The sequence below is a fragment of the Oryzias melastigma genome, linkage group LG5, assembly GCF_002922805.2.
Source record: "Oryzias melastigma strain HK-1 linkage group LG5, ASM292280v2, whole genome shotgun sequence".
Taxonomy (NCBI): Eukaryota; Metazoa; Chordata; class Actinopteri; order Beloniformes; family Adrianichthyidae; genus Oryzias; species Oryzias melastigma.
The window spans coordinates 14,178,437-14,196,828 of record NC_050516.1 but is presented as its reverse complement, the minus strand read 5'-3'; the positions used below and the strand labels follow the sequence as shown (position 1 = coordinate 14,196,828).

Here is an 18,392-nt window from a genome sequence, read left to right as displayed (position 1 = left end):
TTGGATTCCTTTTAAAACTGGGTCTATAAAAATGTCAAGACTATTAGAACAGTTGTGATCAGTATGGACTAATGTGAGTAATCAATGTAAAAAAAATATTTAAATCTAAATCCATGAACTGTTGCTGTTTCTAAAGAAATTGACTTTATTCTGAGTCTATTGTTGTGTTTTGTTTGTGTGTACTGTCTCAGTCAGGACACGTAGAATAGACATTTATACCCTAAGTGACCTTGCTGTTTGAAGAAAGGTGAACAATAAATTAATAAAAATCTCTGTCGGCAGTTAACTTAGAAGTTCCTTAAAACATGTTGCTTCCCATCACTCTGAGATCTTATCAGCTGAACTTTGCCATCTTCTATTAGTCATTAATGACTCTATTATAAATATGACAGAGGGTGCGACGATAGCCCACTCAGATCTGCTATTCTTCAAGAAAGGTATGGTTTTCCCTAAATTACAGGCATTACTGGAACAATAACTGTTGATAACCAGTGGCTGCTTTGAGCTTGATCATTTTGACCTAAAAAATCTGTTTCCTCATCTTGCAGATCTGCAGCAGACAGAGAAGCAGTCGGAAGCAGAGAGAAACATGGCAAGACTGCTCGCAGGTGAACGCCATTCTGTTGTTAAAACACTCTTTTTTTGTAATAAATTCATTCATTCATGTGTTTAGTCATTTCTTTGTTCCTTCCATCACCTTTTCACATGTTGTTATTGATTTGCTAATTTAGTATTTGTAATTCTTCTAATTTAGTATCTGTAATTTTTAATTCAGTCATATCTTGTTCTATTCCTTGTCCCGTCCAGAAGCAAACATACAGCAGCTGAGAGCCTTTGGTGTTGGATAAATTTTATAGTTACAGTGGAGGTTATATCGTCGTTGTAAACACAAGGTTTGACTTGTATCACAAACATGTTAAACAATACATGTAAAAAAGACATTTAGGACTGAACAAAATAAAAGTAAACCTATGAGATCTAGGGATGCCACAAATCTGGATTAAAAACTGAACTGTATGTTACACCATTAACCCGAATTGAGAGGAATGTAAATTGTTGCATCCATACTGCACACCACCATCTCTACGTTGAAAGTATCAAACCTATGTTTTATTAAATTTAAAAAGGATTCATCATATATTGTTTTAAGGTAGTACACCAGGCTTAGTACAAGCCAACTGAAGGGTTTTTCTTGAATGTTCCTGTTTATTTAGCAAAAGTTTTGTGTTGTTTTGTAATACACAAATCCTAACCAATACAAAACCATATTTCGAGGTTTAAACCAAATCTACAGGAAAGTGAATCGTTGCATCCCAAGTAAGATCAAATGTATAATTTTAAAGTCCTTTGAACAGCTTGACAAGGCTGTATGAGCAAATGTTTATTAAAATCTGGCCCTCATACGGTACACAGTTTTCCTACATTTCAGTATTTAGCATGAAAAAGTATAAATAGAAATACATGAAATAATAATAAGAAGCAGAATCATATAATTGCTGTTAGTGATATAATTGATACTCATACTCGTGCTCAAACAGTCTATTGGCTCTTGTGTTGTCAGGGGGATTAATTATATGTTCAAAATTATTTTTGGAAAGTTGCAAATATTTATCTCTTTTGCAAATAATGTCTCTTTTGCAGATAAAAAATAGGTAAAATAATCTGTTTGATCCACAAAAAATGTAATTCCGTTTTCTTGTTATTTTTCAGCGGTGTGTGTTCTGCTCACTCTGCACATCGGTGAGTTTGTTCAAAATACATTTAAAAAAATGATCAATATAAATAAAAAAGACTCAGCGTGGTCTGTATGTCTGCTTTTACAGCTTCATCTAGCAAGCTGGTGTGTCACATGACCAACTGGGCCCAGTACAGGCCTGGTAGTGCTGCATTCACCCCAGAGAACATCGACCCGTTCCTGTGCACCCATGTCATCTATGCTCTGGCCACCATCAACGACTTCAACCAGATCGTCACAGTAGAATGGAACGACCAGCAGATGTATTCCAGCCTTAATAGCCTCAAGAATGTGTGAGTTCTCAAAGATCCATTACAATCTGTGCAGAGTAGCAACAAACTCCTTGTTCACGTGTCTGGGTGCCAGCTGCTGAAATCTGACATAGATGTAAAACCAGTGTTTGGTTTGTGTTGTCAGAAATCCTTCACTGAAAACTCTGCTGTCTGTTGGAGGCTCTGTCAACGGAATCAGTCCGTAAGTTTCACTGTGGTTACTGCAGTTTTCAGCACAAACTCCAAAGCTACTAATCTAAACTTTTTGCTTTTTCTCCTGACTACAGATTTATCCCCATGGTCGCCAAACCTGAGAGCCGTGCCGCCTTCATCAAATCTGCTATCAGCTTCCTGCGCAACTACAACTTTGATGGGCTAAATCTGGCCTGGGAATATCCTGGACACAACGGCAGCCCAATGCAGGATAAAGAGAGGTTCACCCTGCTGGTCTCGGTAAGCAGACTCAGTCAACTAATTATAACAGGAGGAGCAATAGGTGGAGAAATGGATGATATTGATCTGCCGTGTCTTTAGGCACTGGAAGTTTTTCCTCCGTCAAGTATTGTACTTTAGCCCACCAAATGCAGACATCTATTTAAGGAATATGATATATAAAATCTGGGTTCTAGACTTCAAGAAACATTTATTTCAGGTGCAGGAGCTTGGATTGCCAACAGAAAGTTAGAGTAGTCAGTATCTGTCTTAACCAGAGTTGTCCTTTGTCAAGATTCCAGTCATTAGTTCCAGTTATTCCAGTAACTATTGTCACTGTGATTGATGGTGATGATCCCAAGGATATAGTGTCTTTTGTCAATGATGTGGCTGTAACATTTGAACTGTAGAAAGTAGATGGTACTTCCAGCATGAAATTAGTATTACCTTTAAACCAGGGAAATTGGTGGTGTAACGATTCATTTGAACAATTGGTATAATATCATAACTTGTGGTTACTGAAATGATTCATAGCCAATATTAGTTTATTTTGAACAATTCGATTTACCGACCTAAAATTGATCAAGGACATCTTTGTCAAAAAATTATGCATTCTCATGTTTCAAAAAAGAAAACTTTAAGTTCCAATGCCACGACTCAACTTCAAGACATTATACCAATTAAAAGAAAACATCAATATCAGTTTTAGATAGTTTTTAAGCAAGCAGTGTGACGACCACCAGATCACCAGAGATCATCTACACGACAGACTCAATACCGTTTATGAAAGCTTATATTCCATGACTTAATTCCAGAAAACAAGTATTAAAAGAATTCATGGAAGTAAAACACTTAAATGTTTTGTTGAATCTTTAAAAGTTAAATGTGTTGCATATGTGGGATGACATCCAGATTGATTCTGCATCTGAACAGTTTCTGTTTGTTGGGTGTTTAGGAGTTGTCCCAGGCATTCATAGATGAAGCCACTGAAAACAAGAAAACGCAGCTCCTCCTTTCAGCCAATGTTGCTCCACTACCCTCATCTGTCGACAAAGCATACGAGGTCAACAAGATTTCCCCGTAAGTTTGATTTCAGTTGAAATGTATTCTCCTAATTCTATTACTTCTTTTCATGGTATGTGTTACGCCCCAATTTGTCTAGGGGATCTGGGGCCTAACATAAAGGTAAATTAAACAAGTGTTTAACAAAACACAAAAGGTCTCCATAAAAAGTTAACAAATTTATTTACAAGACAACACCAAAACATTAACTAAAAGTGAAGCAAAAGACTTCAGGGTGAACCAAGGCCAAAACAACAAACAAAACCCCAACTAACTCAACCCAGGGAGCTTACCTGCAAAAGAAACAGTAAAATAACGACAAACACTAACCTCCCTGGACTAACAGAAACAGGAGAAAACATTTACTAAAGAAAATGGCAGTTCACCCCTACAGCTTCACTTAACTTAAACCAACACTAAACACAGAACACAGAGTGGGACCTAACACAAAACACCAAAGAAACTACAAAGTGTGCACAAATTAAAGCAGGTGGAGAAGTTGACTGAGCTGCAGTGGAGACAGGTTGCAGCCCAGCTCCCTTCTCGTGGTCTGGAGGTCCACATAGTGATTTTGAAGGCTTCCTTCTCTGGCCTCGACCAATGGGGAACCACACCTCCAGCACCACACCTGAAACAAATCAACAGAAAAACACACAAACAAAGATCCACAAAACACAAAGAAGTCCCACTCTGACAAAAATCCACAAGACCAAAAAGAAAATAAAACCAAATACGGCCACAGCCGTAACAGTATGAATGCTTGATGTTTTTAATGCTTCTGTTTAAAAGCCATGCTATGAATTTGAGGCATGATTTTTGCTTCTTTCCTTCTTTTACAGTCATTTGGATTTCTTGAATGTCTTGACCTATGACTTCCATGGATCTTGGGAGCCAGTTACAGGACACAACAGCCCATTGTACCGCAGTGCCGTGGACACTGTCTCACAAATGCATTACAACATTGTAAGACAAACTCAACACTTTCACTACATTGCTTCTGCAGTGGGTTTATTAGTTATTTAGATTTGGTCAGTTTCATTTACTCTTTACCATTACCATTTATCCACCTGTAACATTAGCAAAAATGATATCAAGATACTGTCTAAATAACTTTTCTCAGCAACTGGCCAAGGGGACAAGGGTTTGGCCCCAACAAGCTCCACATCTGCAAAAAGCATATTATGGCTAGGTTTCATGTGGAAAAGAATAGTTTACACTATTCTGCCAGATGTGGCTCAAATCTTTATTTGTTTTGGGCTTTGAGGGCTTTAATCCTCACAGCCAATGTCGTAGCCAATACTCTATAATTGTAGAAGAATGCTTGTTGAAGCAGCAGAAGAACTGCCCTGACTTTTTATTAGTCTTGAGACAAGTGCCGCAGATAGATTACTATAAAAACTGTCTGTTTTCTGGGGTGTGGTCACTGAAAAACAAGTTAAAAACATATTTTTGCAATTTTTTTTAAACAATTGCCTATTTTAATACATATATATTGTATGTCACTTGTCTGTTGACTTAGAATTCTTCAATATCTCACTGGCTGTCTCTGGGAGCAGCAGCTGATAAACTGCTGTTGGGTTTCCCCACCTATGGACGGACCTATCAGCTCAGTGGATCAGCAAATGGGCTCGGGGCGCTGGCCAGTGGCCCTGCAGATGCTGGACCCTACACCCGCACTGAAGGACTCTGGGCATTCTATGAGGTTAGACTTTTGTTTTGAACTGAAAGTTTTTTTTTTACAAACTAGGCCCCAAAGTCCTTTGCCTTTCAATTTCTCTCTACTGCAACTCATCTGCATCCACTGCATTCTCCTTACTCACACCAACCACCCTCATGTTTCCCTTCACTACATTCATGAACCTCTAAGGTCTTACTCTCGTCCTGTTTTCCTGGTGGCTCTAACTTCAACATCTTTCACTGATTAGTTCGTGTTGTGTTGAAATCATCACAATGTGCTTCCCTGCACTTGTATCTTAACATCTAACAGGTGATGTTCCTCAGATTTATTCAAAACTGAACCTATTCATCATCCAATAACAACCTCAACATCTTCAGCTCTGCTGCCTCCAACTGTGCCTCCTATCTCTGTCAGAGCCACTGTCTCAAAACCAACACCATAGCTCCTCCAACCACATTCTTCTACACTTTTCCTTTCATTCATGCTGACACTCTTGCCACGGATCACACCGGGCGTTTTCCTCCAACTTACTACTTACCACTTCAACTTTTTCCCACACTATCCATCTGTCTGAACTAATATCTACTTCACCTTTTTCCTATTTTTGAGTAAGCATAGACTAATTTCTTGTTTTAAAAGGACAAAGGTACCAAAAATAATGTTTATTGCCTCAAGACTTTTTTTTTTAATCTGTCTGTAATCTTTATCTCAACAAAATGAAAATAATAAAATCTTACAAAATGATGCTTGTGGGCTGCACGGTGGCGCAGTGGTTAGCGCTCTTGCCTCACAGCGAGAAGGCCCCGGTTCAAATCCCGGCTGGGACCTTTCTGTGTGGAGTTTGCATGTTCTCCCCGTGCATGCGTGGGTTTTCACCGAGGACTCTGGCTTCCTCCCACCGTCCAAAAACATGCTTCATAGGTTAATTGGTGACTCTAAATTGCCCCTAGGTGTGAATGTGAGAGTGAATGTGTGTGATTGAGGCCCTGCGACGGACTGGCGACCTGTCCAGGGTGTACCCCGCCTTCGCCCTTCAGTAGCCGGGTTAGGCTCTGGCACCCCCGCGACCCCGAAAGGGACAAAGCGGTTAAGAAGATGGATGGATGGATGGATGATGCTTGTACAGAAATAGTAGTATTTGTGTTGTTTGGGTTGGTTTAGACCCAGACCTAAAAGGAAGATAATACTTTGAAAAATAAAGAGAAAACTAAAATATTGAGCATAATTTTAGTCCAGACACTAACAGCTAGCGCCTCTCTTAATCATGTACTATGTTTACCTGCACAAAAACAGATTAAAATAAACAAATTTGGGCATGTTCATGTTTTGAACTATTTAGTGCCCATGCCATTAAAAAGGCTTAGTCTTGCTATGACAAGCCTCCAAGGAAAAAGGTTTATGAGGACAAGTGGAAAGGCATTAATGAGGAATACCCAGATGCTTTTATTGGTGTTCTTCTTGCTGGAGTAAATACATCCTGTAAAGAGGATATTTTAATTTTTTGGGAAACATCAACTGCCCGAAATATTTTTGACCAACAATGTCACTTCAGATGTTCACCTGAAGTGACTAAGACATAGCCGATGGTGGTCTTTTACAAATCATGTACTGTATGTATTGGCTTTTTGGCTTTATTGGTTGCAGCGCTCAATTAGCACCCCATCAACACCACAAAAAGCACCATCACCAGCATCCTTAGCTAGCCATACACCAACACCAACTGGTTCTAGGGGTGTCCAAAGACAGTCCTCTAGGGTCAGCGTTCAACATGTTTTCCAACCAACCTGCCACTGAAGCCCCTTATCGGCCAAACACACCTGATCCAGGTAATCGGCAGCAGACAAGGCAGAGTTTCTAGAAAACCAGCAGGAGGCCAGCCCTCAAGGACTGACTTTGGACACCCCTGTTCTAAAAGAAGGAGATGTCAGATCTGTTCAACCAGTAAGAACAGCTCACAACTCACCATAGCTTTACTGTCAAAGTCCTTATGTTCAAAGTTTCTACTCTCTCTTTTTCCCTCTCTGCCTACAAACATGCTTTTCTCTGCTCATTGTTCCACAAACGTCCCTGTGGATCAAAATGTAGGCCGCATCTAAGCCAGTATATTAGCTCTATTTGTGATTTGCATGATTTGTTTGGCTTTGGTTGCATGTTGGACACTTTTCTTCACACAATCCCCAGCTAAAATCTAAGATGAAACTCTGGATTGTGCCCCCTTTTGGTTGCATTGTTCTTTTCAAGTCCTGTGTTACTTGTATACTCTTCTCCGACAGTAATTAATAATTTAATAATGAATAATTTCGCTGATTTTTATATTTTCAGGTCTGTGACTTCACCAATAGTGCAACTGTTTCCTGGATCGACGAACAGGCGGTACCTTATGCAACCTACGGCAATGCTTGGGTGGGCTTTGATGAAGAGCGCAGCTTTTCCTCCAAGGTAACCAAGAGGTCTTCTCATCTCCTTCAGACAAACTGACTTTTCTGTTTCTCCAGTTTCTTTAGAGTGCAAGATGGTGATGTGTATGAAATGTTGTCCTTTTCTTATTGTGCTCTGTAGGTTCAGTGGATGACTGCCAACAACCTGGGAGGTGCTCATGTGTGGACTCTGGACATGGATGACTTTAGAGGGTCTTTCTGCTCAGATGGAGCTTATCCGCTCATCAACCATCTCAGGATGTCCATGGGTAAATGCTGGGAACATATACACCCTTCCCTCTGCCATGTTTTCTTTTCCCCTTCTCTACAAGTACATTAACGTTTTGTTTTTTGTAAAGGTTTTGCTCCAAAGCCAACAACAACTCCTCGCCCCACCACCACCAGAGACCCTATTGCTGACTTTTGCTACGGTCGCCCTGATGGACTTTATGAGAACCCAACTGATGAGACCACCTACTTCCAGTGCTACAGGGGAAACACCTACCTTCACCACTGCCAGCCTGGACTCATCTACTGGGACTCCTGCAAGTGTTGTAACTGGCCTTGAGTTAGAAAAGCATCACCCAGGAAAACATGCTCCCGGTGCTTGTAGATGACAGTCATTGCTTAGTTTCTCAAATGCCTTCATATGTATCCATCTACACCGATTAGCTCGTGTTGTTAAAGTACAAAAGAAAGAAGATCTGCATCTATAAACATAATTGGTGAGGCTTCGTTAATGCTGTGTGTACCAAAATAAACAAAACTATTAAACATTATTCTGGATTACCTGTGTGTTCCATTCTTGTGTTTAAGAAAAAGAAAATTTTGCTTGCTTTTTGCATACAATTATTCATCTATGATCATTTGTTAATGCTTTAAAAACAAACAAACAAACAACACAAGAGCATGAAACAATAGAAGTTCACATAAGAGCAGATGTACCATCAGTAATATGTAACTTCAAGAATTGACATAATGTAAAAAAATGCACATTTAAAAAAAATCTATTTCAAATAACAGTCATTAGGTTTTACCATTGACATGTATTATTTACTGGACAAAACAAGGTGTTGAGTTGACGTCACCCATAGAAAATGCCTTACCTTCGGCCCATGTGAAATGAGGCCACAGCCTGTCACCGTGGCTTCTTGTTTGTCTGCCACCATTTTGTATCAATAAGAATGTTTGGTCTGAGTCACGTTTGTAGAGGAACCACTGTCGCCAATCATGAGTGAGCTTGTTGGAAGTCCACTCCCCTTCCACTGAAACCGGCTCGGGAAAATCTGCCAATCAAACGTTTGAGGCAGGGCCAGTGAGGCATCTGATTGGTCAGTTTATAACTTGAATAACTTGCAATAAAGAAAAAAATATATTTAAAAAAAATAGAACTAGAAAGGACATGTTAACAAGAATGTATCAGAATGAGAATGTTTATTCTGACAAATAAAACTATTTCTCAATAGAAGTCTATGGGATTTTGGCCTTCTTGAAACCCATGGGTACTTCCCAGAGGGGAGGGGTTTCTATGTCCAGTGATTTCTACTGTCAGTGGGTTTTAAAACATTCCAAAAACGTCATTATTGCTTATTGCATTATTGCTAATCCAATAGTTGCAGACATGGTGTAATCACCTGACAGAAACCTGTTTATCAACCATTTATTATTGATATCTTTATGATTCTAACCCAGTTTTAATATGGAGCGTGCTCATTGAGATCACATATGTGTTCGTTTATAATGAGAGTAAACGTTCGTGTGTGCCAAAGACGGTAATCATTTCTGCAGAGATTTTGCTTTGTTGAATTCACCTAATCTCCATTGACATCCTACCTTATGTCATTAAAAAGTGTAAAATATACCATTATTTATTTTTTTTATCAATGTTTCTTAACATAATTTAAGTTTTTTATTAGTTGCACGATTGTCCAGGAATTGTTCCCCAACACTGAAAAGAAAGACTGCGTCATCAGAGCTGGCAAAGTTAAGATGGATTGCTTGAAGCTTTCATAATGAGGTTGTAAAGTGTTTTTTTTTTCGCCAAACTCAGGTGAAAGTCCAGCAGTCCTTCAAGCTGGATCTAACAGGAGTAGCCTCCATGGTGCTTTCTTGTTATTCATTTATAAAGGTGTGAAATTCACTAAGGACACTGTCATCCTCATCAGTTCTGCTTCCCAGAAGCCGGCTTTATCTCTGTTCCTTAAAACGGAAGTTCTTTAAAGTCTGCCGCAAAGCTGCACGGAGGGCCTCCCAGATCTAATCAGCTGAACTTTGCCACTTTCCATTGGTCATTAATGCCTGTAATATAAATATGACTGGAGTGTTGGAAGTTCAGACAGTCATCTGCATCTCACCAAGACAGGTATGAACTGTAGAAAGGCTTTGTAGCCTTCTGTCATTGTTACAAGCTGCATAACGGCACAAATAATGCCTGTATTAGTTATTACTGTGGCATTTTTAGTTATTTTTTTTCCTTAAATGTCATGCACATAAATATTGATTGATCAGTAGTGATTGATTTTCTGACAGAAATAATGTGTTTCAGATCTGCTGCAGAAAAGAAACCGGAAGAGGAGACGGAAACATGGCAAGACTGCTCGCAGGTGACAAATAAAGCAAATTAGCAAACATATACATGGAGGAAGAATTGCCTCAGCAGATTAGGGCATCACAATTAGATTAATTATGAGACCATTTGTTTTTATGACAGCATGCAACAGCAGGTTTTCCTTGCAGATAAATGAAAAACATCCAGCAGAAATTTAGCTGGACGCAAAGCCGTGTTGATGAGGCAACTCAGAATTTATTCTGAGTCATGATGGGAAATCTGCATCAATTATGATGTCACATAACTGCTCCCAGCTCAGGAGTGAAATGAAGAGGAAGTTGAGAGTTTCTGACCTTTCACTTTTTGTTGATGCCGTCCCTTTCTCACACACTATGAGGGTGTCATAAGTCTGCAGATGTAAAGTATTTTAAAGCTAAATCTGGTTTAACCACCAGTACTACTGTGAGATCCATGAAAATGCTAAAGGTGTCCAAATACTTATAAATGTGTAATTTACATGAATTTATGTGGTACTTTTCCCTGAAAGAATCACAAAGTGCTTACAGCACCAACCAAAAACTACAGAAAAATGATAAAACAAGAAATAGAACATATAAAAAATAAAATAACAATTAAATATAAAATTTCACCAACATTAAAATCTGTGGAATGCACAATCCCCCCTTAATTTTAAAAAGTATGTGAGGGAAAAGCTGAATATCTAAGAGCACCAAAATATGTAGGCCTGTAGACCTCTTAAAGAGATAACCGAGATTTTAAAAACAAATTCTAAAATGAATAGGAAGCCAATGGAACATTTCCTGAAACTGCAGTGATGTTTACACTTTTATTAGTGTGGGTTAAAAGACATGCAGTTCAGTTCTGAACAGCCAGGAGGCGATAAAGTTCCAATGCTTTAGCACATAAAAAGATCATTACAAGGATCCAGGTGTGATGAACTGAAGATGTAAATAATCATTTCTTGTTTAATCTTGAATATTAACATGATGACCAAATGCTGATTCAGTCATAACACTGAAGTTTCAGAGGCCAGACTGGATCAACAGAGAAATAGATCCCACGTGGTGCCAGATCAGAAGGATCTTCTCCTCAGGAGCAATGTGTCTCCGTCATCTTTAAATTAAACTAAAGAAAATAAGTACTTAACCTCTGATTGATGCTGGTCATGCAGTTATGTAAGCGAGCTAGTTTATGTAAGTAATTCAATGAGCAGTACAGCTGGGTGTCATCATTTAGAGGTGATATCATGCTGCAGGAAAAAACAGCCTTTTCAGTAAGGGAGGACTTACAGAGCTGGAGTTCTGATGAGAAAGTGCTGTTGGAGCGACCACTCTGTAGACAGGAGTCATTACTCTGATGCAGAGCCACTGGAAGACAATGCACTGAAATGAACAGTGAAGGGATGTGTCCTTCTCTGTAGAATAAAGATGCAAGATGCAGCAACATTCTGGGTAATCTGAGGAAGTTTTATTCCTGCAGATGGAAGAGAAGTTCTGATGTGTCTTCATCAGTCGAGCACAAGCCTCCACCTTCTACCCACAATTTGATGACAACCAGGAAGTTTCAAATGTTTTTTTTCCTTAAAAGACCACTGGAGTCCTGGTGTTTGGAAGTCACGCAAAATCCTATGAGTGACATGAGTTCAGATATACATGTCTAGGGTCAACCAGGGGAATTAGGAGGATGTTGTGATGCTTGGAGGTTTAGCAGTGCCTCTGCAGTTGATGGCTCCCACCTTGGTAATAAAGAACCTCCAAAGTCATCAAGAGTCAGAGATGTGGGTTGAGGTGAAGGGGCTGTATGGACAGATCTGAATGTACAGAAAAACCTTAGTATCTTTGGTGTTGACCATGTCACTGTAGTTTTCTCCTGTTGCAATGATGACACTACTTGAGAAACACAAGCAGCTATGATTCATGAAACATATGCTGACCAAGCTCTAAATTCCTCCAACTACCAGATTTTGACTGGTTTAAAACTGTGTCCGTACTAAAACCCAGACACTAACACACAAACAAAAAATCACAGCAACCACTGTATGTTTTCTCCACCAAAACTGACCTAGATACCTTTTTCATCTTACACACCTTCCATTATGGTTCTGACAGAAAGCTAATTTAATGGAAAGTAGTTGGATGATGCATTATCATAACTTGATATTTGGTTTTAGTGTAATTCTTCCTTCTTTCTGTTTCTTATTTTTCAGCGGTGTGTGTTCTGCTCACTCTGCACATCGGTAAGTAAAAGATGCTGATCTCAATCAGTCTTATCAAAAAAAAAAGGAAAATGTTCACAATAAAATTGAATAAAATCTTAGTGTGGTCTGAACATCTGTTTTCAGCTTCATCTAGCAAGCTGGTGTGTCACATGACCAACTGGGCCCAGTACAGACCTGGTAGTGCTGCATTCACCCCAGAGAACATCGACCCGTTCCTGTGCACCCATGTCATCTACGCTTTGGCCACCATCAACAGCTTCAACCAGATCACCCCCATTGAGTGGAATGATCAGCAGATGTATACTAGCCTCAATGGCCTCAAGAACATGTGAGTTAAGCGTGTCAGTTTACTGTGTAAAGAGCGCCACCTACAGTAACAGTGTGACATTTTACCCAGACATACATAGTCATTTTTGGAAGGAGATGTGAGAAACAAAAGCAACACATTTCCTCAAGAAATTGGAAATTTATTATTTTCAGTTCATTTTAGACTTCAGAAAACAGCTTTTAAAGGTGAACAGATCTGTTTCTCCCTTTAAAAGATGAACGTGTTGCTAATGAAACATTGGCTGGTGGATTCAGGCAGGAACAAAAACACAATGTTCCCTGATATGAAATGAAAACAAATCAAACTTTAAATTGGTTTGTTTCAAGCATTCAGTTGAACTAAAACAGACAGTAATTTAATTGCTTGCTGCAGTTTAAATTATATTCTAATAATCAACATGAGCTTGAGAGTGAAACTATTGCCTGCTATGTCTCTGCTTTTAGCAATCCTGCACTGAAGACTCTGCTGTCTGTTGGAGGCACCGTAAATGGAGTCAGTCCGTAAGTCCTAATTTCAAGTTGGTTACCAGTTTTCTCCTCCAACTCATTCAAATCTGATGCCTTAAAACTTTTTGCTTCTTATTCACACAAGATTCATCGCCATGGTTGCCAGACCGGAGACCCGTGCAGACTTCATCAGATCTGCCATCAGCTACCTGCGTAGCCACAACTTTGATGGGCTAAACCTGGCCTGGGAATATCCCGGACACAACGGCAGCCCGACACAGGATAAAGAGAGGTTCACCCTGCTGCTCTCGGTAAGCTTTTCAGTCAGAGCCAGTAGGCTACTCTCAGTCTAAAAGTTATTACTTACTTTTATCCATCCATTATCTTTATCCTGATCAGGGACACAGACAGGGGGATTTACTTAAGTCTATCTCAGTCATCATAGAGTGAAGGCATGGTACTGCCTGGACAGGTTACCAGTCCACATTCAGACAGAAACCTCTCTCTAAATTTAGATGCAGGAAATAGTCAATGGAAAATATTTTTGGACTGTAGGAAAAACTTGTGTACACAGAAAGGACCCATCAAGATTTGGAACAAATCACTTTCTTTCCACGTGGCAACAGTCTAATAGTACTGACAATGTATTTAATCTAGACTATATTATTGTCTTTAAAAGACTCAACGGTAGCAACAATATTGACTGCATTTGATGCCCTGACTGAAGTAAAAATCCCTTTCTCTTTATTGGGCTTCCAGGAGCTGTCCCAAGCCTTCGAGGATGATGCCAGAGAAAACAGGAAGACGCGTCTAATGTTGTCAGCCAATGTTGCTGCGATACGCACGACCGTCGACAGATCATATGAGGTCAACAAGATTGCATCGTAAGTTTAGTGTCCTTAATGTATCATTTTATGTATCATAAAAGAATCCAGAAAACACAGATTCTGTGAATCTCTTCATAACTTGAAACTGCATGCTTTAACTTTGCGGTCCAAAGAGAGGGTGTCAGAGAAAATATTTCCTGTGTATTTATATCTATGGCAGAGGAATCCTAACATCTATGCTGGCAAAACGACAACCTGTTGATTCTTTAGGATGGACATGGATGGTTTCGCCCCTTCCCCATGAAACATGACCCTCTTGTCCAAATAGGTTTGACCTCTTTTTTTTGTGTTACTCTACTGATGTTCTGACTCTTCACAGCCACACTGACTTCCTCAATGTGATGACTTATGACTTCCATGGATCCTGGGACCCTATTACAGGACATAACAGCCCACTTTATGGCAGTTCTGTGGACTCGGGCTCACACATTCATTACAACATAGTAAGGACACAAACTATGAATACTCTGTTGTTTAAATCTGTTTATTTGTGCACATGTTTTCCAGAAATTCTAAAAAAGACAAACTGTTATTTGAATCACTTGAGAGTATCTGCTTGATGCTTTCACCACTTTAAGCATCTGCTCTCTGGCTTTGTGGACCATTGCATTTATGGAATAAAATTGACAATACAAAAGCTTTGAGACAGATCTAGTAAAAATGTCTGCAAATACATTCTTTTTTAAACAAACCTCAGGACCCCCACCACCAACACCACTTTTTGAATCCATGCATTAATGACATCAAATGGTCCTTTTCTTCCAGACATTTTTAACATTACCACACTATATCTGACTCAACACTGACTTTTAAAAATTAATTTTTGACTAATATATTTTATCTTCATTTTCTCTTGACTTTAGAACTCCTCAATTTCCTACTGGCTGTCTCTTGGAGCACCAGCTGAGAAACTCCTGCTTGGTTTCCCAACCTATGGAAGAACCTACCGTCTCAGCACTGCAGCAAATGGCCTGGGAGCACCATCAAACGGCCCCGCAGATGCTGGACCTTATACCCGCACTGCCGGTTTCTGGGCCTATTATGAGGTGACCTTTTGTCTTTATGTTCTTAGCCTGCTCTGAAGGTCAGTAATAACTTTGTGTATTTTTATATTTTCAGGTCTGTGACTTCACCAATAGTGCAACTGTTTCCTGGATCGACGAACAGGCGGTACCTTATGCAACCTACAGCAATGCTTGGGTGGGCTTTGATGAAGAGCGCAGCTTTTCCTCCAAGGTAACCAAGAGGTCTTCTCGTCTCCTTCGGACAAACTGACTTTTCTGTTTCTCCAGTTTCTTCAGAGTGCAGGCTGCTGATGTGTCTGAAATGTTGTCCTTTTCTTATTGTGCTTGGTAGGTTCAGTGGATGACTGCCAACAACCTGGGAGGTGCTCATGTGTGGACTCTGGACATGGATGACTTTAGAGGGTCTTTCTGCTCAGATGGAGCTTATCCGCTCATCAACCATCTCAGGATGTCCATGGGTAAATGCTGGGAACATGTACACTCTTCCCTCTGCCATGTTTTCTTTTCCTCTTATCAATAAGTACATTAACTTTTTGTTTATTGTAAAGGTTTTGCTCCAAAGCCAACAACAACTCCTCGCCCCACTACCACCAGAGACCCTATTGCTGACTTCTGCTTTGGCCGCCCTGATGGACTTTATGACAACATTGCTGATAAGACCACCTACTTCCAGTGCTTCAATGGAAACACCTTCCTTCACCACTGCCCCTCTGGCCTGATCTACTGGGACTCCTGCAAATGCTGCAACTGGCCCTGAACTGCATGAGCATCACCTTTAACAGCCTGTTGCTCCATGCTTGTGGATGACAGTCATTTTTTCAGTGCTATTATACCTCCACTTTTACATTGATTAACTCATGCCTTTAGAGTACAAAAGCAATGGAAAATGAACTAGTAAGAGAATAGGTATTTCAGTCGGTCAATGATCTACAAAAAAATCAAACTGCTCTGGTGTTTAACAACAACAAAAAAAAGACTGAAAGTTTAACAGCATTTTAGTATATTCATGGAATCCTAATGTATTAAACTTTTTCTTGCATGTCAGGTTCCACTTTTGCCAAACTTTGTAGATAGAAAATAAAATGTGTCATAAAAATAAAAATGCAATGAAATTCAGATTTTGGTATCTATTTGAAGATGTACAGAAAAACATTCAAGCATTTGATCCCTTGAAACAGTCACATGAAAAGCATTTGTCTTCAAAGTCATCTGTGATATATCTGCTGTGATAGGAGAAATATTTTTGTTACATAAAAAAGTTTAAATGACTTCTTTGTTTTAGCTTTTAATTGTCCCTCCACAAATTGGAGCAATTATTGAAATTGGAACATGTTGTAAAGTGGAAATTAAATGCACTATTTCTGCTTCTTTTCTTGATGTTTTGTTTTTTAGCCAGATAACGAGAGTGAACGGTTAAGGTTTTTGTTAAATTGAGCTTCATAACTGCTGAGAAAAATCAACTCAGTTCAATAAATCAACCAGCAGGGAGCGCAGTAATGAGGTTGTGCAATTTATTACATTTAGCGTGTCTTCTCTACCTCAAATCTACCAAATTAAGTAAGAAATTACAACCGCGAAGTTTTGATAATAGTATGTTGAAATTGCAGTTACTGAAATAGAGGAAAGAAATCGGGGTAGAGCTGCTGCTCCTCCACATTGAGAGGAGCCAATTGAGGTGGCCCGGGCATCTGGACGCCTCCCTGTGGAGGTGTTCTGCATGGATGGATGAATGGATGACAACTGGACCAATTCATAAATGTGTTCCTATTATTAACGAATCACGCGTCTTCATGCTCAAAGATGGTTGATCCTAATTAGCATGAGAGAAAGCACCAATAAAAGAACTGTAAAGATAAATGCAAGGAAAATTTGGAAGCATTTCATTTTTAGGTGTAGACCTCTTTTAGGTGTGCTGGAACCAATCATTAAAGAAAAAAAGATTTGATGTTTCCGAAGCAAATTGACAATAAAACTGTAGATGGCGCTCTCCGGTGAAAGATTCAGTAGCAGCAGGAAATCAACCTGCACCTTCTCACACGATTTTTTTTATTTTATAAAATGTTATCAGTTCTGTCAAATGCAGCACTGTGGTGCAAAAGAACCCAAACAGACACAATTACACTGTCTGCAGCCATGAGGGGATTGTTGGTTACCTTCAGCAGAGCTGTTCTAGTGATATGATGTGCTGTTAGTCCTGATTGAAACTCCAACAAAAATAACTTCTATTCAAACGAGCACAAGTTACCAAGAAACTGTTTTCTCAGGAACTTAGCAGGAAAGGAGATGTTATTATCAAAAACATGTAAAGGTAAGGGCTCAACAACAGCGACCTTTAAATCATGAGAAAAACAGAATGTTATTAAACACATATTAACCAGATTTAACAAAGAAACATTGATTATATAAACTATGAGGTTATTGATGGATTCCGGAAGGAAGTTAAAGATTTACAGAAAGAATTAATTTATAGTTTTCAGTCACATGGGAACACGTTGACATCAAGGCCATAGCTGATGATCAATAAAACGTTTATTAAAAAGTGAAGACGAAAGCAAATTTTTTTTTTTTTATGCAAAAAAAAATTACTAGCAGCCCTGTCACCCTAAAAGGGAATCAGCAGGTTCTGAAAATGGATGGATGGTTCATAAGGCTGTTTGTTGACTTTGTAAGTTGTTTTTCTGTCTTTCTTTCAGTTTCATTTATGGTTCCCTTTGTTCTCTTAATTGTTCTTTCAATTGTTCATTCGCTCCTTTACTTTTATTCTGTCCTTTATTTATGTGTTTTGTTTAGTTTATTTACTTGTCTGTTCATTTTATCCTGACAATTCTTTTTATAATTCTACTTTTCAGTAGGCTGCACGATGGCACAGTGGTTGGCGGTCTTGGCTCGCAGCAAGAAGGTCCCCAGTTAACATTCTGGCAGGGGGATCAGAAATAGAGCTTTTCTCACAAGAAGGTGTGTTTGTTTGGGCTTAAAATAAGGCCATTAAGATTCAGAACTGTTACTGAATGGATTCACGACCACAACTGCATGTTTGCACATAAATCAAGTTTCATCATAACATGCAGTTGCGGTTATGAATCCATTCAGTTGCAGTTTTGAATCTTAACGGGCTTACTTTAAGCCCATAGTTAGACCCCTGCAGCCCTGTGACCCCGAAAGGGACAAAACGGGCTTAGAAAATGAATTACTTCTACTTTTCTCCTGCTCTTTTGTTTGGTTTTTAATCTGCTTAGTTTTTTACTTGTTTTGTCAAGCCTACCTTCATTTATTCCTTAATTTGTTTGTGTATTCACTTGTTTCTTGACTGGTCCTCCACTTTT

The 18,392-nt window shown here is 39.2% G+C and overlaps 2 protein-coding genes across 2 annotated transcripts; both read left to right on the top strand.

The window, feature by feature from the left end:
- The first annotated feature begins 370 nt into the window (after positions 1-370).
- Positions 371-8,385, top strand: LOC112144937 (acidic mammalian chitinase). The gene is made up of 12 exons (XM_024269838.2): positions 371-437; positions 549-608; positions 1,711-1,740; positions 1,824-2,028; positions 2,153-2,209; positions 2,295-2,460; positions 3,395-3,519; positions 4,341-4,464; positions 5,021-5,203; positions 7,502-7,618; positions 7,739-7,865; positions 7,956-8,385. The coding sequence occupies exons 1-12, from the start codon at positions 386-388 to the stop codon at positions 8,162-8,164; spliced, it is 1,455 nt and encodes a 484-aa protein (XP_024125606.2). The 5' UTR covers positions 371-385; the 3' UTR covers positions 8,165-8,385.
- Positions 8,386-9,892: 1,507 nt separating this feature from the next.
- On the top strand, positions 9,893-15,681 carry chia.1 (chitinase, acidic.1; the record flags this gene model as incomplete). The annotated part of the gene is given in 12 exon segments (XM_024269839.1): positions 9,893-9,958; positions 10,142-10,199; positions 12,372-12,401; positions 12,507-12,711; positions 13,155-13,211; positions 13,303-13,468; positions 13,917-14,041; positions 14,364-14,487; positions 14,908-15,090; positions 15,164-15,280; positions 15,401-15,527; positions 15,618-15,681. Coding segments are annotated over 12 exon segments (1,307 nt in total), but the record flags the coding sequence as incomplete, so codon positions are not given.
- Between the last annotated feature and the right edge of the window lie 2,711 nt (positions 15,682-18,392).

Bases quoted from the DNA above. Each gene is read 5' to 3' on its own strand.
- LOC112144937 (XM_024269838.2), top strand. From the start codon at position 386: ATGACAGAGGGTGCGACGATAGCCCACTCAGATCTGCTATTCTTCAAG. The intron at 1,741-1,823 runs GTGAGTTTGTTC...CTGCTTTTACAG, and splicing joins TCTGCTCACTCTGCACATCG to CTTCATCTAGCAAGCTGGTG. The intron at 3,520-4,340 runs GTAAGTTTGATT...CTTCTTTTACAG, and splicing joins GAGGTCAACAAGATTTCCCC to TCATTTGGATTTCTTGAATG.